Genomic DNA, 23,742 nt, shown 5'->3' with positions numbered 1-23,742 from the left:
ACGGCTACATTCGCAGAACTGAGGAGAGGTGGGAAGGAGTTATTAAATTGCACTAGGAGCACTGGTTTTACCTTATCTGAAGTAACACCTCGAACCAGGATTGAAACAGTTCTTACGAAATAAGACATGGCCTCGACGCAAAGCAGGAGAACCCAACGACAAAAGAGAATAAAGACCATTAGCTTATAGCTTAAGACAAAGTTGGAGAAGTTTTTCTTAACGCCATGCCAGCCACATTTCCATTTCAGGATTTTAAAAAAACCCAAACCAACAAGAGCCAACTCAGCAGGTATTGCAGAGGTTTTTGTTTGTTCTAATAGAAGCAACAAGATCTCTACAGGCAAAGGAGGAGAAATAATCAATACCAGAGCTCTTGAAATGTTTCATTGGAGAGGGCTTTATTTTCTGCTTAAGAGAACTGGAACTATACAGCCGGTTTGCATTGGACCAAAGCTGGGATTTTTTTTTTTTTTCCGTTTTTATTTCACTAAACATAAGCAATGCAGTGTAACTGGAAAACAATGACTTACAGTGTTTAAACCACAAGTGGATCGAGAGGAGCTTGAGAAAAAAACAGCCTTCTAGCTAAAACTGAAAATCCACAATACAGTCCGCCCTACAGAATGGCACTGTCGTCTCTAAATAATGGAGTGACTTCAGGCTGGAATGGGAAGCACACAGCATCCTACGTACCGCTACGCAGCTCAGGCTGGCTACTGATCTTCCTGCAGTGGCAACTACTGGCCGTTAGCCTCTCTCGTTTGTATTCAGAACCAAAAGGCATCTTCAAGTTTTAGAGTCAAAGCAATGGCAGGAGCGGAGCGAGCTCCCGGTGCCACTACGTGAGGGGGCAGCGGGGGCCGGTCCTCGCCGAGACAGCGGCGTTAAGGGAAGCTACGGACGGCCCCCGGGGGGTGGGTGCCCCACGCTAAGCTGGCTCATCGTTTGGTATCTTACGCTTAATTTCTGAATGGCTTTAGTGAATCAGTTCTACAAACCAAGAGACAGGACTGTGGAGCCAATACCGTTCGTTCCGGTTTCAAAAGTGTTTAAAGAAACATGCAGAGGGTTGGGGAGCTCGTTCTGTCATAGCACCAGAGTTCACAAGTCAGCTTCGCCATCAGCAGCGCGGCGCTGCAATAAATACTCTGCGTCTCTAACGGGGTGGATGTGGGAAGCACTGAAGTGTGACCTTTAGCATTGACAATTCCTCGGCTTAGGAGACATGTCAGTATAACTCAAGCAGCTGTGGCATGCCAGAAATGTTGTTTTTAACATTCTCTCTGCTTATGAAAGATGCTACTGTCTTATTTTGATTGTGTTCTCACCCTTGGCTAACCATGCATCTCTGCAGGTGAAAAACATTGTGTCAGGTGCCACAGAAGATATTGAGATATGAAATGAGCTTTTTTTTTTTTTTAAACTGGATATGAAATTCATTTGGGAGAGTGCAGGGTTGGAGTAGGTTTGGTTTTTTTTTTTTTTTTCCTTTCTTCCCCTCGCCCTTTCCTTTCTACATGTCACCAAGGCACTTCACTCTGTGCGTAGGATGATGTGGATCCCTGATTCTGTGAAAACTGGTCCGCTCATCTCGCCAGCCCTCAGCGCAAATGAGGCATCTTCAAAAGGTTTCTGCATCTGACCTGCAGAGAGCAGACACCAGAAAGTTCAATTAAGCCCGGCAACGAAGGGAAGATCTTTCTGAGCAAGCAAGCCTCAAATGAAGACAGCTTCCAGGCAAACAACAAAGTCACCAATTAATAACTTGCAGGGGGTGTTTGTTTTCATCTTCTCCCAGAAGATGATTCAAAACAACTCATTCACACATGCACGTACGCAGGCTTTTTTCTTTCTAAACAGGGGGTTGGTTCAGATCCTACAGACATCACTGCAGCAAGGAAAGACACTCCGAGAGCTGCGGGCCCAAAAGGCCGAGGAAATCTGTTCTGCAGACTCACTGGCACAAGTGGATGCTCGTCTTCCTGTCTCATGTGCCCTCCAGGTACACAGGGGGAATAGATGCGGTGTGCATTACAAGCTGTGCTAAATAATTTACAAGGCACACGTGGATAATGTCATGACCTAGATAAGAACTGCTCTTAAGGCTCCTGTCTCCAAGTCACTGACTTTCAGGAGGTTTAATAATCCAGGCTCAGGAAAGCCAGAGGTGCTCAGAGGAACGACCCCACAGGGGGATTCATGAGCAGAACTACCGCAGCTCTGCAGCGGGAGAAGGAATAAGCAGCACAAGGGCTCAGCCAGAATAATTCAAGCCAAGAGGAGAGACACCAGCCTGCTACAGCGGGGTTCAAGGGGGACAGTATTTTTGCCCAGTTTCCTATGACAGAAGTCAGAGCAGAGAAACTGCCCGCCCCAGCCGAAATAATGAGGTTTTATTGTTACCAACAGGTCAAAGTCTCAGCGGGGGATTCTCAGCAAAAGCTTCAGCAGAAGGACAAGATGCCCGCGAGGGAAGGCTGGGAGGTGACAGTCCCCCAGGCACAGAGGGAACCTTTCCTCTCTGCTCTCAACACTGACCACGCTTGCAGAGCTTGCCTCGAGATGCCTGAGGAGATGTACAGAGCAGCATCTTGCCAAAACCGCCACATAAATCTCCTGGAAGTTTATGACCCGTGTCTCCAAGCTTTGGGGCGGTGCTGTAGCTTTGGACTCCGCAGCACATTAGGAGAGGGCTGCAGAAAGCTGCCAGGCGGCCTGAGAGCTGGATCACCAGCAGACGTTACAGGGATACACTGATCTCTCTGAAAATCTAAAGCTTCCCGACCCCTTCAAAGACCACACATCCCAGATGCAGCGCATCTAGCCCAGCAGCATCTCCAGAATTTATGTTTTACTTTATGTCCTCCATCCCTCTGCACCCCTTTCTCTAGCGAGGCAGTTAGATGCCACAAAAGATGCTCCATTCCTCCCTTTCAGGACCAGCAATAGCTTCAGCTTGGCATTTTTTCCCTTCCAAAAAAAGTGTTTTATTACTGAAGCAACCTGATGCTTTCCAGAGTTTCGCTTCTCTCATTTCAGCATTTAGAGTAATTGCTCGGAGAGGCAAACAGCTTGCCTGGCTCTCAAGCTCCAGTTACAAAGCCAGTGTCATTCACTATCAGGCAGACCTGCCTTGTCACCTGAATTTTGTGGTTATTTTCCACTAGGGCCTGAAATCTTTACTTCAGGTGAGATAACAGCCTCCCTTCTACACCACAGTGGTCTTCCTCGAGCAGAAACATGACTTATTTGAAAGGTTTCAGGAAGACAAATTGAAATGTTTTAATAACTTCACCTCCGAAGTAACCAGTGCTCCAAGTTCTAACAAATTAGATTTTCAACCCAGGGAAAAAAAAAAAAAAAAAAAAAGGTGGATGGAGTGACAGCTCAGGGGTTTGGCCACCACGCGTGGTTCCAATGCCATCTAGTGGAAACTGGCTCTTGCAACATTTCTTTACATTTTGGTGCAGTCAGAGGAAAAAAAAAAAAAAAAAAAAAAATCAATTTCTTTACGTACATCTCCAAAGAGCACAATGAACTGAGTTTCCACTGAAACCAAAACAGCAGACACAGCACCCTAGGATTAATGCTTCATTATATACAAATCCATAAAATATCACTGTTTAGCCCTGTCTGAAAGGATCTGAGGAAGCAACTGTTGCTGAACTGTAGCAACACCGCACCCTAAAAAGGAACAGTGATTAAAACCAGTATTTTGATGGGAAAAAAACCCAACAAACTCAAACTACACTTCTGAATACAGTTTCACCTGCCAAAGGCGGGTGAGCTTCAGCTAGCAGGGGCTGGAAGAGCGACTCGAGAGCCCCGTCCGTGGTTACGTCTGTGGTTACGTCTGCAGCAGCAGCGAGCCCACTGGTGTGTCAAGTATTCCCGGGACATCCTAAGTGGGGTGGCAGCGTGGCACGGCGAGGCAGCTGTGCAAATCCAGCAAAATCTGAGTATTTGCTGCGGGGTACGAGCCCCAGACAAGCTTCAGAATGCTTCAGTCTGTGAACCCCGAGCGTGAGCTTAGGAAAAACACTTTTGTTAAAGAGGTGCTGGACTGCTGCTCGCCATTTCAGGCGTGGGCAGCTCTTACTACGGATCCTCTGGGATGGCTGCGAGTCCCCGTGACTTCGGGGCACAGATTATAACAATAAATATAGCATTCCCTCTCCCTGGCAAGAACCTTTCTCGACCCTTTTCAAATAAAATATGCATGGACGCCCTCACTATAAAAAGGTTTTGGGTTGTTCTTTGACTATTGTAGCTGTACTCATGACATCATCGCTTTATATTTTCCTCCTAGTGGAAATTGCCACAAAAATCATTCATTAAGTTAAAGCAAAAGAAGTTTCAATGTTGCACTTCCCCATCCCAAAGATTCTTCCTCCCACACCAGCAAATCTCATTAATGAGGAAACATCCACCAGCTTTTTGTTGTTGCTCCCTCACCGCACTGATCAGTAATCCTGTAACGAAATCTCTCACCGGCAACATTATTTCGGTGGGCTGCGAATTGTTCTTATTCCCACAATTTGTTAATAGCTTTCTCATTGAAGATTAGAAGCCAAATCATTTATCTGGCGTGCCATTAGCAAGACTTATCCACTTCTTCCTTATTCACGGCTCATTACGCTGTGCAACTGGATTTCCATTCAGCGTAGCCGGAAAATCCTTTTCCTGAGGGAAAAGCCAATTTCATGAAGGGCGGTTGCACATCTCCTCTCTGCCTAGAATAATATTATGGTTGCATTCCTAATTGGTTTAACTTCTAGGCATCAAACTACATTTCCTGCACAGCAGGCTGCCTAGAATATAAATCCATTTTCATGTTCATTCCCCCAGCAGTGGGGTGCATTATTAAACCCCACCCCGCTGCCAAGATCAGCATCAACCCTGTAATCCTGATCTGGCGTCGACGCTGCCAGGCTGAGCTTGACTCACCTCTTCCAAACGCACCCAGATCGCCTCCCGCTTTTGCCGAGCTGCAGTCGCTAAACTGGGAAGCGAGGGATTCAAAATCCTCTTCTCCCGATTTTATCTTCTGGATGTAGCCTGTAAATACAGGGAATAATTCAGTCAGGGGAAGGAAAAGTGGAGGAAAAAAACCCCAAAAATCTCACTTGAAGCTTTATATCCCACAGCAAGAAGGGCACAAACAGCCACATCTGCACACCACGCGCATGAAGCGAGGTTTTCAAACCTCCTGAACGAAGGCACAGCCAGAACTAAACTTTCATAACACCCCAAAACCACTTGTCTCGTTTTTTTTTTTTTTTTTTCCGAGCACGTTTCCATCTTTGCACTGTGCTCCATTTCTGTTTAAGCTTCTATCAAATAAAAAAGTTGATTCCGCCTACAACTACCCTGAAGCACAGGAATTTATTATTAGGCTTGAAAATAGATGAGCTTTTGATTTCCAAAGGGCTCACCTCGGTAGAAGACCGAGCATGAAGAATCCCCGAGGAGTGAATTATTTGTCAAGACAGCTTTTGAAAAGGTCAGTTAAGAAATATTCGTGGTCTTAACTGAGAGCTCTGCCTGTTCTGAATCTTTCTGGCCCAGTGGAAAACCCCCCTGCTAACTCATAACGAGAAAACCTAAAAAATAGATCATATTTTCCAGTCAACAGCTTGATAACGCGATTGTGGAGCCACTAATTACAGATGCTGATTGCTCTCGGAGATGAGCAAAGCACAAGCGCCACGTACACGTCCTTTAACGCCGCGGGAGGCAGCTTTTCATGGATCCTCGAGACAAGAAAATCCCGCGCAGTTTCAGGCAACTCAACCAGCTTCCGCTCCTTCGTTAAAAGGAGCGTAACCACTAATCAAAATCCCAAGGCACCACTGGCCTGACTTGCAGCCACCCCCCACCAAGACGAATTTAGTACCAGTTGCAAGAAATATTTCTGCACGAGGACAGTTGTGGGCTCCAACTCTGGGAACAGCAGCTGTATCCGCTGCCGGTTAACCCGCCACCTTCCCACAGCAGCCTGCTCCTGCCAGAGGGGCCTCCCTTCTGCATTTTGCACCACGAGGGATAAATTAAGACTAAACTACGTTGTGAAAATCACTCATCCGGGTGTTTTAAGCGAGGAGCATCTCCCGGAGGGATTCATCAACGCGTGTCCCAGAGCGCAGAGGAACAGCCCCAAAGTGGTGCTGCAGCTTCCGACCCAAAGCAACTCTCTGTACCAGGGGAAACACGGCTAAACTTATTGCTCACTAGAGATTGGTTTAATTTTTAAATCACTCTTTCCAGAAACCTCCTGTCAGCTTTTGAAAGAATCGGCAAAGCCCGACTGTCTTCCAGCTTAGACCTAAGCAGTCTTCCACCTTCAAAAAGAAATACTGAGAACCAACTGACTTTCTTTAACAGAAAAATCAAGAGAAATGTTGTTTCCCTCTCTCAAAGCAATTAAGCCTCCCGGTTTTGATAACCGAACTTCCTATTTCAGGTCGCTCCCATGTAAGCCCTGCAGCCTGCATGTATAACGAGTCTGCACTTTGCTAGATAAACCTCTAAAAAATAAATAAAATTGGGCTGGGCATAGTTCATTCCAGTCACAAGCAGTGGGAGGTCCCTACCTGAAAAAGGGTCATGCACGTAATTCAAGAGCTAGGCTTTATTATTTGGAGGGATGCTCTCAGAAGAGAGTGGTTTATGATGCAAAAGGGTGAGAAATAAGTATTTTCCAGCTCGTTTTAATGCTATATACTTTTATACACCTGAGGAAATACCTGTGAGGGTTGGGGGCGGGTAAGAAAATATTTCTTAATGAGAGAACGGAGGTTGTCTCTTAGGAGTTGACATACCCAGCAGCAACTGAGAAAGCAGGTTATCAATTTTTGAATTAACTCCTTTATTGCGGTTTAATGCTAGCAAGACCAAAACTAAGGGATTTAAGTCTTCAGATTAGTCTTCCACCCTACAGCCCATTTCTCCTCCCGAATTCAGTCATCTCTTTAAATCAGCTGCCACTAGCCTAAATCTCTGCAATTCAGGAAGGTGTTCAGGACAGCCAGGTTTGCTTTTCCAGCTGGACAGGCCAGGAAGAAAAGCTGAAAAAAAAAAAATAAAGGAAATAGGAGACGGATTACTTCTGGTTCTAAAATTTCATTTTTATTCAACAAGTGTCCTGAATATAATTCAAAAGCCACAGAAAGTTATCTTAATACCTAAAGTGCATAACCTGCTTTAACAGAAAACACCGGCACTTGTTACCTGTGGAGAAAGTCTAACATGAAGGTCTGAAACTCTACAAAACTTAAGACAACAGCTATTTATCCTGCACTAAAATGGGAAAAAGGATTCTTTATCTGGGTGGAAGACAGGTCACAGCATTCATGTTTTAGGAAAGAAACGGATACTGGTTCATCCTATTAAACTAAGCCGCCTGCGCATAAACAGTCTACTTGCTGACAAAACAGAGTTTATCCTAAAAATACATATTTGCACCACCATAAATATGTATCTAATTGCATATAGCTGCCAATCCCCAGCAAGTACCCGTCACAAATCACACCCAGAAGTGTTGGGAATTACAGCCTTAAGGTATATGCCGATGTTAAAGTAAGAAAGCACCCAAATTAAGGATCTGAGTGTTTACATTTATATCCTAAACTGTCTGCCCTGGTCACATCAGCAGGTTCCTAGTGGTAAAGAGTTTCATAAGCATGCAGAGCAAACCAGTCAACTACACACCAAAATGGAATTTAGTTATTAAAACCTCCTAATTTTATGCCAGTGACAAGCCTGAGAGCAAAATCTGCCCGTCAGCTAGATGAGGGTTCTCCCGGATAAAGCTGAAGGTTGAAGTAGTTGTTTCAAGCCACCTCTACCAGAACAAGACACCTGCACCTTGGCTCTAAACTCTGGCTCTGTGAAGTGGGATTAATGAGCTTTTCCCCAAATGATCTCAGCCATTTGGAACAAATTACGCAGATTAGGTACTGTCCGGGTTTTAATAAACTACCCCTAAAAATCTCCAGGCGTCCGTGAGATTGAATAATGGGAGATTAGTGCAAAACGAGCAAGAGGAAGAACAGCAACGGATTGTGCTGAAGCGGGGAGCGTTGGGGAAGAGAAGCTTTCAGGGACTGAACTTTGGGATGAATCCTAGCTGATTCTGCAACAGGAAACAGGGGTAAGCTAACAAAACATGGAGGGTGGGGAATCACTGCAGCAGAAAGGAGGATCAGAATATTAAACGTGACCTGAATGACCAAGCAAGAACCAACGACACCAAGTGAACTCACACACGCATTTACAGATGCAACAACAACAACAAAGAGATCTGCTACATGCAGAGAGCTCGATCAGAAAGAAGAGGATGTAAATGCAGAATTACAAATAACTCCAGAACAGGCCGGGTGACTTTAAAAGCCAGAAATGCAGCACTGAAGTGACGGTATCCTCAGCGGGGAGAATGGCAGTAGTAAATGCCACAGTGGAAGGCACAGCCAAGAGCTAATCTGGAATATTGCACACCACGATGAACCCACGCTCAAGAAAGATTAATCAAAACTGAAGTGCAAAGGAGGGCTAAGAGTAGAAACAGCAGAAGGGATGACCTACATTACCAGAAACTAAAAGCCTGGTTGGCTCAGCATGGAAAAACAGGCTGGTAAAGAGCAGGGCGCTCTAAATCCACTGAGAGGTCAACATCAGGAAGAAATTAAATTTAATTAAGTAATTAAACAACACTAATGCGAGGAACACCGGAGAGAAACTGATCATAAGTGGTATTTAGCTGGAAAGTGGGTTTTTGCACGTCAGAGCAGAGATGGTCTGAAATAACCTTCACAGCAAATCCAGTCAGAACCCCAACTGCCTCTTAAACGGTGCTTGGTAAAGCCTGTAGAGGGGCCTAAGAGGTTTCACTACCTTTAATATCAGGGTCAGGCTCAAATCTGGAATTTCTTTCTAGTCCCACATTCCCTGCGATGTTCTCACCTACCAGAAAAGCACCTGGTGAGCCGAGTCCTCTAGCTCCTGCTGTAGCACAGCGGGAGGGCTAACCTGCACTTAATGCTCCGCTGCAACTTCCTTAATGGATTAAAAACCATCCACAGACAACACGCTCCTCCAGCTCTCTCAACTCTCCTCCCTTATTATCGGAGAAAAGCCATCAAAAGGAATATTTGACATCAGTCAAGTTCACCTACCGAAAACGTTTATCTTTAGTATCATCCCCTTTCCTGTGGGGACCAAGAGCTCCCTAATCAAATTTCTTTCTCAGATTTTTATTGCATGAAGCATTAACACCAGAGCTAGAGTCAGATGGGGAGATCTCAAACATAACCGATCTCCAAACAAAACAGGAAAATGTGTGGTACTGTGCCTGTCAAACAAATTCCTCCCCAGAGACCTACTTAGACAATTCTACACTATAATTACATTCAGCAGGTACAGTACATCTGTTCAGAGAAGTTCATTGACGCCTGACTGTCAGGAGCCGCAGCCGAGCTCCCTCCCAGTAAGTTTCAGCTGTTCTAGAAACCAGACTTACAGTTAATTTTCAAGAAGCCACCACAAAATAATCAACCATAAGCTGACATTCCCTATGACCTTCCCAGGAATAGCATTTATCGTGGACAAATGTGGACAGAAAGGTGGTTAGGGGTTGGGTTTGTTAGGTTTTTTTACAATTTATTCCCATCACAGAAATTAATTCCCTAATGGCCTTTACCAAGACGACAAGCAGGGCATTTACATGAAGTAAGTTTTAGTTACGACTCTTTCCTCTTCAGACACCAGAGAGATTACGAAACAAAAGCGTTATCTGATAGTGAGAAGGCTCTGAAGCTGTCAAGCTTAATCTCATTCTTTCAAGCCAAGGGAAGTTTAAGCTGTTTCTTTTCATCGCTTTACCAGGTAGCAAAGAACTGTGGCATCTCAAAGAAAAACACCCAAGCAAAGAATGATGACAATTGTTGAGTCAAATAACATTATTCAGCCTTCTAAAGATAACCAGTTTACAGAACATCTATGTATCAAAATGCCTACCTGGTCACAAGCTCCTGAAATACCTTTTTAGAGATAATGAGACAACTTTCCCTTCTAAAACGTGATTCCCTCTTACAAAGATCCAAGTTCACCAATGCCTGATTAACACACACCAGCATCACGCATCACTTAACCTCTGGCCTCTAGAAAGCTCTGCGCTGGCCTTTTATGAACATCACTCCAAGAGATGGCTCTAGAATAGTTTTATTCTCCCCCCAAAAATGGAAGAGAAGAGACAGACAGAGAGAGAATTTGCAGCTCTGCTGAAATATTTCAATCTAGTTATCTTTGCAACAGTCCCAACTGCCTTGGCACAGATCTCCACACTTGGCGTGCATCTCGCTTTATCACCTCCGGTCACACTTTCTCAGCCACCCTAACCTGAACGGGACAATTCCCTAAAAAAATTCCCATCTGTGCCAGTTAATTTAATCTCCCCTTCCAAAAGGCGGTGAGCAGATACCACCTGCTGGTCACTGCCTCGCTGCTTCGAATTATTTAGCAAAGAAATTTCCCCTCCCAGGGCTTTCAGAGAAGAAAGTCCTTACATTTATTGTTGGTTAGGACCAAGGCAATAGCCAAAACACCCTCGTTATCTTCCCTCCCTCGTTGCTGAAGCCATAAAAGATAAGACAGGCCCAGCACTGCAGTATCTATCTGCGTGCTCACAGCCCGCAGCGCGTCAGCTAGCCTTGCGCCCTCGCTGCCAGAAAAGATAAAGAGCAAGGCCTCAGTTTCATCAATTAATCAGTGAGACTGAATTAAACCTCAACTTAAGCCCACAAATTCCTTATCCTGAGAAGTAAAAGCCAGTAGTTACAGCTGAACTTTGAACTTGCATCCATCAGATCAAAAACACACCTCGATGCTGAAGAAACACGACATCAATTCAATTCTACTGCTGGGGCTGCGGGGAAAAATCTAGGCTGCAAAGATTAACACCGCCAAACGCAGAAGACACGCAGCGCCCTCACTCCTAGACCAGATCACAAGCCAGAACACTCTGGGAAAAGCCCGAGCCGATCAGGTCATCCGCACAGCCTCATGCAAGGTTGACTGCCTCCTACAAGCAACTTGATGTCAAGCAGAGGTTAATTAGAACTTACTCTAAGTTGCTATTAGGGCAAGGAGTCAAGTGACATTAAATAAAAAGAAATGTTTAAAGAACATTTGTTTTATCTTTAAATAATTTTATTTTTAATATAAAATACACATTTACAAAGAAAATACAAACAAACCTCTGAAATAACATTACAAAAAAACACAAAGGGGAAGACACACAGGCTGGGACCTATCTTTATGTCATTTAATCATACAGCAAAATTGTTTCTCCAAGTGGCTGGGCCACACAAAAGTCCATGTATAAACCACTTGGCTTAAAAAACTCTGCTTTAGCGAGTTCACGACACACTGAACCACTCATCTTGGGGTCCAATTCTAGCCTTAAAATGACTTTTCCCCTCCAACAGTATCATATTCTCTCTCTCTCCTGCATTTACTTGCCATTTATAAGCTCCAGTGCCTCATCTTTGGTCCGCGTGATCTTTTCCTGCCTCCACGACGAGGGTCTTCTGGACTGGTTGTGTTTCACCAAGAGATGTGAACATCGCACTTTGCTGGGCTCCCCTTGGCCGTTCTTCCCGCTGCCGCTGGGCCGTTCCCACTGGCTGGCATTTGTGATGTGGTTGAAGTAATAAACACGGCCTGCGGACAGACAGAAGGGGCTGGGGTTAAAAAAAAGCTCCTGGCAGACTCTGACAATCAGCTTCTTGACCCCAAGAATCAGTTTCTGACCCCAAGAATGAGCTTCTTGACCCACAGGCACAGAAGACTGGATTTCTGCAAGTGCTCGGCCATGTCCACACGATCAGCTCAAACACACGAGGTAGGAAACAAGACTTTACAACTCCGCATAATTTCCTACGTAAGCATTTCCATCGGGAAGCACCATTAGTCAAAGCAACAGCCCCGCGCAGGAGCGGGCTCCAGCTGCCTTTCCAATTCACAGCGCTCACCCAGATCAGTGACAAAACAGCCACTGACACAGTCCAAACCACAAACACCCCCAGGCAACACCCTGCACTGCCGGGAAGGCCCATGGTGCCCTGTTTCTGGCCTGGGGAAAAGATCTGCTAGCAAAGATTACCTCTTTGTATTGCACAGATTTTTCCTTCTGAAAATCACCTTTTGTCTACCAGAAAATAAGACCTTCCTGCACAAGATATCCACGGTTTCCCCAGGTAGCAGAAAATGAAGTTCCTGTGAAGTCACCTCTCAACACATTCAGCATTAGAGCCAGGGCATTCTGCTGCTCAAAGGCCTTTCAGCGCTCAGAGCCACGTGTGCATTTACCCGCGACAACTCGCAGCATCGACTGAGATGATTTCTGCTCTCTTCTAGGGAATCATTCATCCCAAAGCTCTCCACTGAAGCTAGGAGCAGACTAGACTCAAGAAAAAAGCCAAGCAAACCAAGGTGAGGGACTGCAACAGCAGAGCTGCGCGGTGGGAAGCTCCAACCTAGGAGCAAAGGGCCCAAATTCCCGGCTGCAATCCCAACCAACAGCCTAGACCTGCTGACTCCAGAGAGCCACAGAGCTCCATCCCGCCAAGATGCTTCAACCGCAGTAGGTCTGGCAAAAAGGGGTCCGAAGGGGCCCCTCTTCCCTCCCAGCCTCATCGCCTCCACCTCAAACAAACGAGCTGAGCAGGCAAATGGAAGAACGCAACCTCCCAGGAGCTGCTCTGGAGTTGCTACGCGTGGAAAGCTTTCGCCACAAAGGCCAAAACCCTGATGAAAGCGCCGTCCTGGCCCACAATTTCCCTCCCCGAGCCGCCGCAGCCCCACCGAGGGCAAAGCGTCCCGCCGCGCTCAAACGCTGCCTTTTGGAAAGCGGCTCTACCGCCCTGTCCCGCTTCCCTCCACCAGCTACCCCGGACGGAGCAACCCCCCCGGCCCCCTCCATCCGCACGACCCGGGCATAGCCCCCCGGCAGACCACGGTCCCAGGAGCCGCTTCGCCGCCCCTCCCCCTCCCCCCAAAGCCAACCCCCCCTCAGGGGACGCCCCTCGGCCACGGCAGCCCCGGCGCCAGGCACCCCGCAGATCCCCACCCCAGCTCTCAGGCCCACCCCAAGCCCAGCTCACCGCACCCCGCCCCTCCCAGGCCCCCAGCACCGCTCGCGGCCCCTCAAACCCCGCCGAGGCCCAGGCCGGGCCCACCGAGCCGCACCCCCCGCCGCGCAGCCCAAGCTGGGTCCCCGATGCCCCCGAAAGGCCCAACCCACCGCCCCGGGAGCGGGCACACCCCAGCCCCTCCGCTCCCGGCGCCGCTGCCCCTACCGGAGCTGCGGCTCATGCGCTTCTCCCAGCCCGCGGGCAGCTTCTCCTCCTCCGCCATCTTCCCTCGGCTGCGCCTCCCGCACCGCCCGCGCCCGGCCCGGCCCCATTGGCGCGGGGAGGGGGCGGGGCGAACCCGCCCTTTCCTACTCCCATTGGTCCGAGGGAAAGCGGCGCCCAACCTTCCCGCGCTTCCATTGGTGGAAGCGCCCGCCCTTCCGGCGCTCATTGGCTGCGGGCGGGAGGCCGCAGAGCCCGGAAGCGGTGCTGGGCACGTGACGCAGGAGCGGACGGTGGCTGCGGGTGGACAAAAGTCGCAGGAGAGCGAAGGGAAAAAGCACCCTGCTGACCTCTCCCCGTTCGGAAGCTCCCGGTGCCCCGTCCCCGCCACCACACAGCAACCAGAGACTCGAGAAACACGTTTATTAGAAACCACTTAAACACGCCAGGGCAGCTACAGCAGGTTTAGAGCCTCAACATGGCTCCAGCTCGGCCATACCGGGAGATGGGTGGGGGCGCACGGGGATTGGGGGTGCGGGTCCCACGGAGAAGAAAACACCGGGAGTAACCGGGAGGGGAGGGCAGCTGCTACTGGTAGTAGAGCTCCAGGTTCATGCCATCGTGGATCTCATCTGGAGGCTGGAGTTAAGGAGAAGATGGATCCGCAGCTCCCCCCCACCCAACACCATAAAACACCCGCCCGAGAAGGATACAGTCGCCCAGCGTGACGTGATCCTTGAAGATGGTGTACCTGCGGGGACGGAAAACTCAGCTCTCGGGTGTCCGGTACCGTCTTCAGCCCTCCGGGGCCGTCGGACCCCCCCACCCCACCCCGGGGCATGGGCTGCTTCTACCCCCTGACTCCACTCACCACTTCTTAAGCACGATTTTGTCCCAGCGGGTCCCGGTCTGCGCCGCGATCAGCTTCTTCAGGTCGCGGATGGAGTCCTCGGTGCTGGCGGGGCCGTTAAGGAAAAAGGGCGAAAGCGGGAGGAGGCCCCCCCCATCCCCCCCCGGACCACCCCTCCCAGTTCCCGGGGATACTTGCATTTCACCCGCACCTTCTTGCCCAGACGGTCGTTGCAGACGACTTCGATCATCGTTACCTGAGGGATGAGACACCGGGGGTTAACGGGGAGGAGCGAAGGGACACCGGGAGGGGGGGAGAGAGGCAACGGGAGGGGTTATAGGTAAGAAAAGGGGTTGAACAGGGAGGTCCCGATACCACCAGAGCCCGCCGGTACCCACCGAGCTCTGCGTCACTCCGCCACAGCCGCTGCTGCGCCGGAACCGGAAGTTACCGGGGCTCAGCCAGAAGCGGAAGTGACGCGCCCAACGCCCGCCCCAGTGCCGTGAGGCGGCCAAGATGGCGGAAGCGGCGGGCGCGGAGCTGCCGGTGTTGCCCGATTCGGTGTTGCTGCAGGTCCTGGCGCTGCTGCCGCTGCGGGACCGGCTGCGGGCGGCCAGGTGGGACCCCCCGGAACCGGCACCGGGACCGGCCGCCTCCCGCCCGGGCCCCGGCGCTGATCGCCTCCCGCCTCCCCGCAGGGTCTGCCGGCGGTGGCAGCGGCTGGCGCTGGACCGGACGGTCTGGAGACATGTGGATCTGAGTCCGCACCGGGTACGGGCCGCCTGGCCGCCTCACCGTACCGGGCAGCGGGGGAGGGAGTCACCCCACTGTGGGCAGGGGTTAAGGAACTGGGGCTCACCTCATTGCAGGGCCGGGGGGGGCGGGAAATCACCCCACTAAGGTCCAGGGGTCCTACGGGGGTGGGGGGGCAGGAGTCACCCCATTGTGGGCAGGGGACTGAGATGGGGAGGGCGGGGATCACCCCACTGCAGGGTGGGTCTGGGGTCATCCCACTATGGGCAGGGGGCTGAGATAGGGGACAAATCACCCCAGTATGGGCAGGGAGCTGGGGGGGATGCTGGGGATCACCCCACTGCAGGCAGGGGGCTGAGATTTGGGGGAGGTGGAGGGAATCACCCCACTGTGGGCAGGGGGCTGAGATGGGGGGTCAGGGATCACCCCACTGCAGTGTGGGTCTGGGGTCACCCCACTACAGGCAAGGGGCTGAGATAGGGAGGGGGGGGGTGTGTGGAATCACCCCATTGCGAGCAGGGGCTGAGGGGGAGGGAAGGAATCGTTCCACAGCAGGCAGGGGGCTGAAGGAGGGGGGGGAATCACCTCGCTGCAGGCAGGGGTGCCCCCCCCGGGAACAGGCCCTTTCCTTTCTTCCCCCCAGATCAGCTCTCAGACCCTGTGGCACTTGGTGCGGCGGCGGCTCCGCGACAGCCTGCGGACGCTGCGGGTGCAGGGCGCGCTGCGCTCCGGCGACAAGCGGCGGCTCCTCTCCCCGGCGCTGCTGGCCGCCCTCGGGGAGCGGTGCCCCCACCTCCGCCGCCTCTGCCTGGCGGACACCGACCTCCGCCCCCTCCCCTACAAGAGCCTCCCCGCTTCCATCACGGCGCTGGAGCTGAGCCACTGCGAAATCCCCGCCGCCTGGTTCTGCGGAGCCCTGCCCCAGCTGCAGCACCTCGTTATCTGCGACGTCCCTGCCTTTTCCGACCGCCACCTGCTCAACGTCTCCTCCCAGAGCCGCCTGAAGACGCTGAGCCTTTGGGGCACCTACCGCCTCACAGATATGGGGGTTCAGCGCGCGGCTCCACACCTGGGGGACCTGGAGCACCTGGTGCTGCGTCACTGCGTCATCGGCGACTCCGCTGTGGGTGTCATCGGGCGCCACATGAAGCAGCTCCGCTTCCTGGAGATCGGCAGCGCTGGCTCCCTGACGAGCGCCGGCCTGGCTTGTCTGGCGACCCTGCAGCGCCTGGAGATGCTGGGCCTTGATCTCTGCGATAAGATTTCCCTCGGTGCTGTTATCGCTTTGTGCCGAGCGCTGCCCCAGCTGAGGAAACTCAAATTAGGCGGGGCTCGCTTTGAAGACGAAGTCGTGGATAAAATTCAGGCCAGTTTGCTCCACTGTAGCTTTTCCCATGATCCTTGACACACAGGCTGGAGCAGTGGTGCTTTTGCCATTCATTTCTACACCCAAAGTGCTCTTTTTTGCATAAAGCCTGTTTTCCTGCGAGCTGCTGTACGTATTTTTGGGGGACTAAAATTTGGGCTAAAACAGCAAGTGTGTCACATAAAATGGTTTGTCAGGAGCTTGGTTTTTGTAGGATTCCCCCCCCCCTTTTCTGTGGACTGGGGGGAACAGGAAAGCCGGGGAGCCCCCAGCCTTTGGGAACCCGGCTGATGAGCTGACCAAAGCCTGGCTGAGGTTACAAGTTTAACCTCTGTCCGCTCCTCTTCCCCCACTGCTGAACATCAGGCAGCGGCCTAACGAGCGCAGAATTCGAGGAGCGAAGTGAGGCACCCTCCTGCCACCAAAAAAAAGCTCTGGCAGCCCAAACCCCAAACTCCCAGTTAATATCTAACTCCGGTTGCTTAACCGCCCCGCACGTACCCTCCAAACCCAGCCAGGGACAAAATACCTCAGCCACACGTGCCAGAGCTGCTGTTTTTTTGGAAGACCTCAGGCGACCTGCCCAGACAGCGAATGTTTGCAAGCCGAGGATGTCATCTTCCTTCTATTTTCCACAAAATTCAGTTCTTTGAGTTACTCCTCAGAAAGCTTTTGGTCATGGGGCTTCCTGACCGCTTGGTCCTAAGAGCCGCGTGTCCCGTTTGCGCAGCGGTCGGGCTGGGGCAGCTGTTGCCTCTGGGTTTTGCTGGAGCAGCCACGTTTCCCCCTCACCTTTTATCGTCGGTGTTCTCCTCCTCCCCGCAACGTCGTACCACCGGATCACCAACGCTGAGCGTTGTGACAGCGCCTGTCTGAGGTCCTCGAGCCACCCAAGGATGGTTTTAAATCCAATATTGTATTTAATTGGATTTTATTGTATTAATAAAAATGCTTTTGATTTATGTTTTCTCGTGCTGCAAGGTTTTAACTGAATGTCTTTGTTAAAATGAAGAAGTTGGGCAGCTTTGGCCACTCAGCAGCGTCCTGGGGTGTGACCAGCTGCAGAGCTGCTGCCCTGGGATGAAGGTACAAGTGGGGCCGGCACGGCTGCGCCACAGGAGGCCCTCAGGGACACCCATCGATTTGTCCCCGGATTTACCAACCCTTCAGTCCTGGCAAAGCTTTTCCCTTACAGCGGGGAATTACAACGAGCTCAAACAAACACCCAAATCCTGGATCCTCTTAACACCCCGATCCCCTCCCTGAGAGATTCCGCCGCGTTGTTCGTGTCCTCCCTGATCCAGGCTGACAGGAACGTCAACTGATGTTTCCTACAATTACTCCTTTTTTTATTTTTTTTTTTTTTTAACCTCCCTTAGGACAAGAGCTTTCTCCTGGGAAGCACAGCAGGAGGATTAATGCCCGAGCTGAGCCTTGGGATCGAGCTGGTTTCACCCCACACCCCCCTGCCCTCCATTCAGCTGCAGCTTGTGCAATAAGCGCTTTGGTTTTGGGCAGCCCTGGATGGCAGTGACCCCCCCGGTGACGAAATCCTCGTTGCTGCGCATCTCAACAGCCGGTCTTTGTGCCCTGGCCTCCTTTCTGGTCCTATACACAATCTCAGTGTAGCTTTGGGGCAAATAAATGGCGGTAAAACGCCCCAGCTCTATTTTGGAAAGCATCCCAAGGCTGCTGGCTTAATAACTACCACTACGTGTTTATCACAGGCCCAGAGATTTACGCTGGAGTAATTAGCGTTATTAAAACTTCAAGCACTATCTGTCCCAGCACTCTCTGGGCTTGGTGAGTGAAGGTAAAACAGCAAAAGGGAAAATTAAAGCCAGTAAAAATCCGTCAATCAGTCAAGGCACAGCTCGATGCAGTGAGAACTTAAATGTTCTCAACGTTTGCAGTGGGACGTCGACGAGGCTGACGGCGCCGCGCTCCGAACGACGTAATTTAATATCCGAGAGTCCCAACTTGCCAGTTCTCCATCATCTCTGCAGAGCGCGTAATTGCTGAACACGGAGTAGCACGGAACAGCAATTACGAGTTTCTGTGGTGCAAAGTGGGTTTTTCAGGTCTGGAAGCACGAGGGGAGCTGTAAATACCGGGTGACCATGGGCAAATTACAGGAATAAAGGACTGAAAGGGTCTTCTCGAATCATCAGTTTGTGTCTGTGGAGAGCAGCAGCTCACCCTGCTCACACATCTACTGAAGCTCTGGGAGGGCTCTTCCAGACCCTTACTGCTTCTAATTTCCAAATTCAGGGGGTTTCTACTCTGTTTATCTCCATTTCTCCTTTTGCCAGCCTTTAACGGTTCTTCCCCCAAACCTGCCTTACAGCTGTCTATACGCACATCACACCATCAAAGCCCAACTTTTTTAAAAACACAGAATAAAAGATGTACAGAGAGGCAGCTAAACCCTCAGCACAGCCAGTGCACGAAGCAGCTCGCAGAGGCCTGTCAGGGCCAAGAGGAGCAAAAGTCCACACCCACCAAAGTGAAAAAAAACCTCAGAGAGCCCCTAAACTTCCTGGGTCACCAATTAGTGCAGGGAGCGACCCGTAATCCCCAAGCTGCTCCTACGCCTCCATCACACATAGATTTATACGGCACATTCCTCCAGGTGCTTTATCAGACCCAGACCTGGTTTATTTTGTTGGGGAAACGCATCTGTTGGGGCACCGCTTGGCCCTTCAGGTTTGGTTTCCAAACCAAAGGCTATTTCCTATTTCTCAGACCCTCTCATTTCCACACTTAGAGGAAACACCTTCAGAAACTTGAGAATTTGCCCTTTTTTTACTCCAAAGGGGTGAAGAGAGTGACAAATAAAAAGGGTCACCCTGCTTGGCTGGAGGAAAAACCTCCAGACAGCTGAATTATTGGAAGTGGACACAATCCAAGCTGCTATTTTGAGAGGACAAACCAATAGGACACAGCCTGAAAACCCGCTGGTTAAATTATAACCTTTGGACTGAACATCCCTGCAGGTGCTGCAAGGTCTCTAGTCCAGAAAACCTGGTGAAAAAGCCTCTGCCTACTTGGTCCTAAGCTTCACCCCCCCTCTCCCAGCCACAACTTACCAGGATGGACGAGGAACATCTTCACGACGATCTGCACGTTTTTAAAGGTAAAACTTCAGCCACGCCAGCCCTTCAGCCCACCACCTCAAGGAGCCAGGCAGGAGCAAAGAGGGTAACAAGACCGCATCTTGTAGCGTAGTCTTTCTCCCCCAGCGTGCTTGGTTTGTGAGGGAGAGGAAGGTCTGTGCTCTCCTTCCTCCTCTGCTTAGGCCTCTTGGCTAATCAGCTCTAACGGGGTTAATTGGTTGAGATGGGGAACTCCCCCTGATGAGCTTGTCCCTGGGTAGATGGGGGGAAAAGGGACTTTGCTGTGGGTGTGGGCTGAGGTGAAGGTCTGCGGGTGTTGGGAAGCTGGTGGTGCCCAACCAGCAACACCTGAGAGCGTCCAGCGTTGGAAGTGTCCTGGACCAGAGTAAAATTAGGCTCTTTGTGAAGCTTTCCCAAGTCAAGCTCCCCAACTCGAGTGGCCCAGCGCCCTCACAAACCTCCCAAAGTCGAGCCATGGACCCCACGGTGTTTCCAAGTTCAGCCCCTCGGAGGAGGGCACCTGAAGCCAGCTTGGGACAGCAAAGAGCCCTCCAGACCATGGACTGTCACCGGGGGAACGATTCCCCTTCTGAAAAGGGTTCCTAGACAGCCAGGAGGGTTTAAAAACATGTCACAGCCCAAAATACACGGTGTAAGCTTAGAATTTCTTTTTATTTCGCTTATCTGGTACCTGAGATCACCAGCCCTGCCCTTTGGCAAGGCCACTCCAGTGCCAACACAATGCACTGCCTGACAGCGCCTGTTTTGGGGAGCTTTCAGCCCCCCAGGTGGGTCTGAGCAGGAATTATCATCAAAATTTTGGCTTCTGTAGCAAATAGTTAACTATTCCGGGTTATTTATTAACCCTTCTATAAATGGAACCAGAAGAGCTATGACAAAATCCCGGTGATCCCAGAGGAATATTTTCACATCTCTTTTGTTTTGTTTTAAAGACAGAAACTTCTTCCGGCAGAAGCTGCAATCCTTTTTCACGGTATATTTGCTCCTGGCCCTCTCCTTTTTGCTGATCATCACCCTGTTTGCTGTGTCGCTCTCCAGAGGTACTGGGACATCTTTGACCTAATTAATTAGGCAGGTAGGACCAGGAGATGGATGAGGTCTGAGCTCGTGTGCTGAAGGATTCTATAGGTCCTAATTTCACAGGACCAGAGGAGCTCCCAGTGTAGTGACTGCTGACGTCCACACCCGGCTCTGCCTAATCCAAGCTATAAACCAGTATTTTAAATTTCCTGGGATTTCTTTGCCCCGGAGGCTGATGGAAAAATAAAACATGCCTTTAGCCTGGACGGGGTGAGGTGCTTGCAGGCGGTCGGCGCACGTGTAGCAACCCAACCGATAACGCAGCATCTCTCCCTCTCTCAATAGTTTCAGCCGTTTCTTCTAAACTCAACGAGGTGCGCCTGGAACGGAAACAGAACTTTTCTGGCAGGGATTTTCTCTGTAAGTTTTGGCTGCTGCCCAAACCCACAAGCTTTTCTTCCCCTCTGAACTTTCCCGAAGTTGTCCCTGAAGCGTTCCTGCTCTGGATTGCTTCGCTGAGGCGGTGCAGGGCATCCGTCCCCTTCTGGGTTTGCTGCCCTGCCAGCAGCAAACACTTTAATATCTTAGAAAAAAACAATTTTTCCTTGTGGTAGAGGCTTTTTCAGGGGCCAGTTGCTGCCGCCTTTGTGGCAACTCAATGTACAGCAAGCTTCAGGGCCGTGCCGTTTCTGTACCAGTTTGCCACTGGAGCACTGCTGGGAAAACCCTCTTGCTGGGACGAGCCTGGCAAGGCCCAGCTCGATGGCCCACGATCTCCCTGATATCCCCCCCCCATCCTTCTCTCGCCAGTGTTTCCCTGCGGACCCGGATCCAGGGAGTGGGAATACTTTGATGGGAAATGTTACTACTTCTCCCTGACCAGAACGAGCTGGTACAAGGCGAAGGCTCAGTGCGAAGAGATGCGCTCGCAGCTGGCTGTCATTAACAGCTACGCCAAGCAGGTACGGAGCCCAGCTCTAGGCAGGAAAGCCCAGGCTTGCCCAAACCCTGCCCACAGTCCCCCACCTCCTGCAGAGCCCCCCCTGTACCCCCCTGGCTCCCCACTGCTCACCCCAACCTCACTGGGCAGCTGAGAGCTGGTGCTGTTATCCTTTGCATCAGCCAGCAGAGAGCAGGCAGGACCTGCTCTGCCTGCCCGCTGCCTGCATCCAGGGCTTCTCCGTGTGTGCGGGATGCTTAGGCTCAGCACCGGCACCGATCCTGCACCTCCACCTCGTAAATAAGCGCCCAGAGCTGAGCCTCTCCGGCTCCTCCACGGTGCCAACGCGGAGCTGAGCTTGCCCCTTTCCTGGTGCTTTTCCCTCCTGATCCTTCTCCCCGCTGCAGAATTTTGTCATGTTCAGGACAAGGAATGAGCGTTTCTGGATCGGGCTCACGGATGAGAATTCCGAAGGGGAATGGGAATGGATCGACGGGACCGACTACAGAACCACGTTCACGTGAGTGCTGGCCTGCCCTGCGGTTTTGTGCCCATCACCCCCAAAGAGCAGGCAGCTGCCCTGCCTGCACGCTCCCATCTCAGCCCCTTTCTTCACCCTGCCCCGGGACGGGCGCTCACACGAGGTCTGACACAGCAGCACAGGCAAGAATTAGCATCTAAAACCATCTAAAACCAGACAGGTTTAGCTAATCCCTGCCCTTCTCCCAGCCCGGGGGAAAGCTGCTCCGCTCAGCTGCCTGCCCCTGCTGCCCTCCCTCATTTTGAGTCCGCTCTGCCCAGATTTTGGACCTCTCTCAGTTTGATCCTTCTCTGCCCAGATTTTGGAAGGAGGGGGAGCCCAACAACAGCGGCAACAACGAAGATTGTGCCCACGTCTGGATCTCTGGGAAGTGGAACGATGTCTACTGCACCTACGAGTGCTACTACGTCTGCGAAAAGCCTCTGCCCAACTGAGCGAGGCCACGCGCGGAGGCGACGGCCGACGCTCTGGCACCACAAATGTTCCTTTTTCTTCTTAATTTATACTATCCGAGCGCCCGCTCCCCACTCTTCCTCTCCACTGTGCTGTCCCGAGGAAGAGCAGGGATGGGTTTTGATGGTCCTAAGCAATATACGCAGGAATCCGGGTGCTCCGTGGGGAGCTCAGCCTAATAAAGGACGATTATTGCTCCAGTTAACGAAGCTTCTCTGTTTCTCGGGGTGGGGGTGAGCTGGGGCTGCAGCCAAACATCCTGCAGGTCAGCAGCAACGCCGGGAGAGGGCTGGGGCTAAACGGGACAAAATATGAGATTTGCTGCCCAGGTTTCCCTCCCAAGGGGAAAAAAAAAAGCATCATTTTCACAACTTTTCTTTTTCGTTGCTGTTTCAGTTTGGATTCCACATGACAAAATTGGCCGGTACTTGCGTGAAACTCAATCGTGGTTCAGCTCCGCGTCACTTGGGTCACCGATGGGGCCCTGGGCTCCAGGACCCCGCCAGGATCGGGCCCCCTCCCGCCTTTTCCATGAAAACCAGCGTGTTTGGGGCCAGACTGGGAGACCTCGAGCTCCCACGCTGGTTCCACGTGTCCCACACCCCTCAGCCCGTGCAAGAGCTGCTGGCAACAGCCTGTTCTTGCACGTGTGTGTGCACTGCGAGGTGTGCGGGTGTGTGGGTGCTGTGGGAGTGGGTGTGTACACGCGTGTGTGTGTGTGAGCACTACAGGGTGCGTGTGGTGTAGGGAGCGGGTGTGCACACGTGTGTGTGTGTGAGCACTATAGGGTGTGTGTCATGTAGGGTGTGGGTGTGTGCACACGTGTGTGTGTGTGTGAACACTATAGGGTGTGCATGTGCTATGGGAGGGGGTGTGCACACGCATGTGTGTGTGTGAGCACTACAGGGTGTGTGTTGTGCAGGGAGTGGGTGTGTGCACGTGTGTGTGTGGATGTGTGCACTACGGGGGGGGTGCGTGCTGCAGGAGAGAGTGTGCACACATGTGTGCACGTGTGTGTGCACATTAGAGGGTGTGTGTGCTGCAGGGGCGGGTGTACACACGCGTGTGTGTGTGTGTGCACACTCCGGGCTGTCCGTGCCCTGCCAGGTGCGGTTGTGCCGACACGTGTGCGCTGCAGGGAGCGGCCGGGAGCCGCTCTCAGCCGCCCGGTGCCGGGGGTCCCCGGCCGTGCCCCCCCCCCAACCCGAAGGCAGCTCCCGGGACACCCCACCGCGGCGGCAGCCCCGGGGTCCCGCCCGGTGCCCGGTTCCGGGGCTCGGCCCCGCCGCTCGGTCCCGGTTGGCCCCGTCCCCCCTCCTCGCGCCGGTTC

The 23,742-nt window shown here is 51.5% G+C and overlaps 4 protein-coding genes across 5 annotated transcripts; 2 read left to right on the top strand and 2 right to left on the bottom strand.

Annotated features, from left to right (window-relative positions):
* Positions 1–379: 379 nt before the first annotated feature.
* Positions 380–13,476, bottom strand: PIN1 (peptidylprolyl cis/trans isomerase, NIMA-interacting 1). The gene is made up of 4 exons (XM_074854802.1): positions 13,356–13,476; positions 11,518–11,718; positions 4,948–5,058; positions 380–1,643 (listed from the first exon to the last, which is right to left on the bottom strand). The coding sequence occupies exons 1-4, from the start codon at positions 13,411–13,413 to the stop codon at positions 1,534–1,536; spliced, it is 480 nt and encodes a 159-aa protein (XP_074710903.1). The 5' UTR covers positions 13,414–13,476; the 3' UTR covers positions 380–1,533.
* Positions 13,477–13,761: 285 nt separating this feature from the next.
* UBL5 (ubiquitin like 5) lies at positions 13,762–14,693 on the bottom strand. The gene is made up of 5 exons (XM_074854812.1): positions 14,601–14,693; positions 14,397–14,458; positions 14,224–14,307; positions 14,066–14,103; positions 13,762–13,984 (listed from the first exon to the last, which is right to left on the bottom strand). The coding sequence occupies exons 2-5, from the start codon at positions 14,450–14,452 to the stop codon at positions 13,941–13,943; spliced, it is 222 nt and encodes a 73-aa protein (XP_074710913.1). The 5' UTR covers positions 14,453–14,458; positions 14,601–14,693; the 3' UTR covers positions 13,762–13,940.
* Positions 14,671–17,283, top strand: FBXL12 (F-box and leucine rich repeat protein 12). Of its 2 annotated transcripts, XM_074854763.1 has the most exons (3): positions 14,671–14,819; positions 14,901–14,973; positions 15,599–17,283. In XM_074854763.1, exons 1-3 carry the CDS (start codon positions 14,719–14,721, stop codon positions 16,358–16,360), a joined length of 936 nt encoding a protein of 311 aa, XP_074710864.1. In that variant the 5' UTR covers positions 14,671–14,718; the 3' UTR covers positions 16,361–17,283. The 2 variants fall into 2 exon arrangements, with proteins under 2 accessions (XP_074710864.1, XP_074710863.1); XM_074854762.1 differs by having other exon boundaries at positions 14,685–14,973.
* A 2,026-nt stretch (positions 17,284–19,309) lies between these two features.
* LOC141937235 (hepatic lectin-like) lies at positions 19,310–22,617 on the top strand. The gene is made up of 7 exons (XM_074854798.1): positions 19,310–19,317; positions 19,400–19,457; positions 20,391–20,498; positions 20,824–20,898; positions 21,289–21,440; positions 21,826–21,938; positions 22,258–22,617. Exons 2-7 carry the CDS (start codon positions 19,415–19,417, stop codon positions 22,391–22,393), a joined length of 627 nt encoding a protein of 208 aa, XP_074710899.1. The 5' UTR covers positions 19,310–19,317; positions 19,400–19,414; the 3' UTR covers positions 22,394–22,617.
* The last annotated feature ends 1,125 nt before the right edge of the window (positions 22,618–23,742 follow it).

The sequence above is a fragment of the Strix uralensis genome, chromosome 38, assembly GCF_047716275.1.
Source record: "Strix uralensis isolate ZFMK-TIS-50842 chromosome 38, bStrUra1, whole genome shotgun sequence".
In the NCBI taxonomy this organism is placed as follows: domain Eukaryota; kingdom Metazoa; phylum Chordata; class Aves; order Strigiformes; family Strigidae; genus Strix; species Strix uralensis.
Note: the sequence above shows the minus strand (reverse complement) of the source record. Positions and strands in the feature narration are given on the sequence as shown.

Coding starts and splice junctions, on each gene's coding strand:
- PIN1 (XM_074854802.1), bottom strand. CDS start 13,413: ATGGCGGAGGAGGAGAAGCTGCCCGCGGGCTGGGAGAAGCGCATGAGC. Junction 11,719..13,355: donor GCGCATGAGCCGCAGCTCCG/GTAGGGGCAGCG, acceptor GTCTGTCCGCAG/GCCGTGTTTATTACTTCAAC. Junction 1,644..4,947: donor TCTGGGTGCGTTTGGAAGAG/GTGAGTCAAGCT, acceptor TGCTCTCTGCAG/GTCAGATGCAGAAACCTTTT.
- UBL5 (XM_074854812.1), bottom strand. CDS start 14,452: ATGATCGAAGTCGTCTGCAACGACCGTCTGGGCAAGAAGGTGCGGGTG. Junction 14,308..14,396: donor AAGGTGCGGGTGAAATGCAA/GTATCCCCGGGA, acceptor CGGCCCCGCCAG/CACCGAGGACTCCATCCGCG. Junction 13,985..14,065: donor TCACGTCACGCTGGGCGACT/GTATCCTTCTCG, acceptor TCCAGCCTCCAG/ATGAGATCCACGATGGCATG.
- FBXL12 (XM_074854762.1), top strand. CDS start 14,719: ATGGCGGAAGCGGCGGGCGCGGAGCTGCCGGTGTTGCCCGATTCGGTG. Junction 14,974..15,598: donor TGGATCTGAGTCCGCACCGG/GTACGGGCCGCC, acceptor TCTTCCCCCCAG/ATCAGCTCTCAGACCCTGTG.
- LOC141937235 (XM_074854798.1), top strand. CDS start 19,415: ATGGACGAGGAACATCTTCACGACGATCTGCACGTTTTTAAAG. Junction 21,441..21,825: donor TTAACAGCTACGCCAAGCAG/GTACGGAGCCCA, acceptor TCCCCGCTGCAG/AATTTTGTCATGTTCAGGAC. Junction 21,939..22,257: donor GACTACAGAACCACGTTCAC/GTGAGTGCTGGC, acceptor TTCTCTGCCCAG/ATTTTGGAAGGAGGGGGAGC.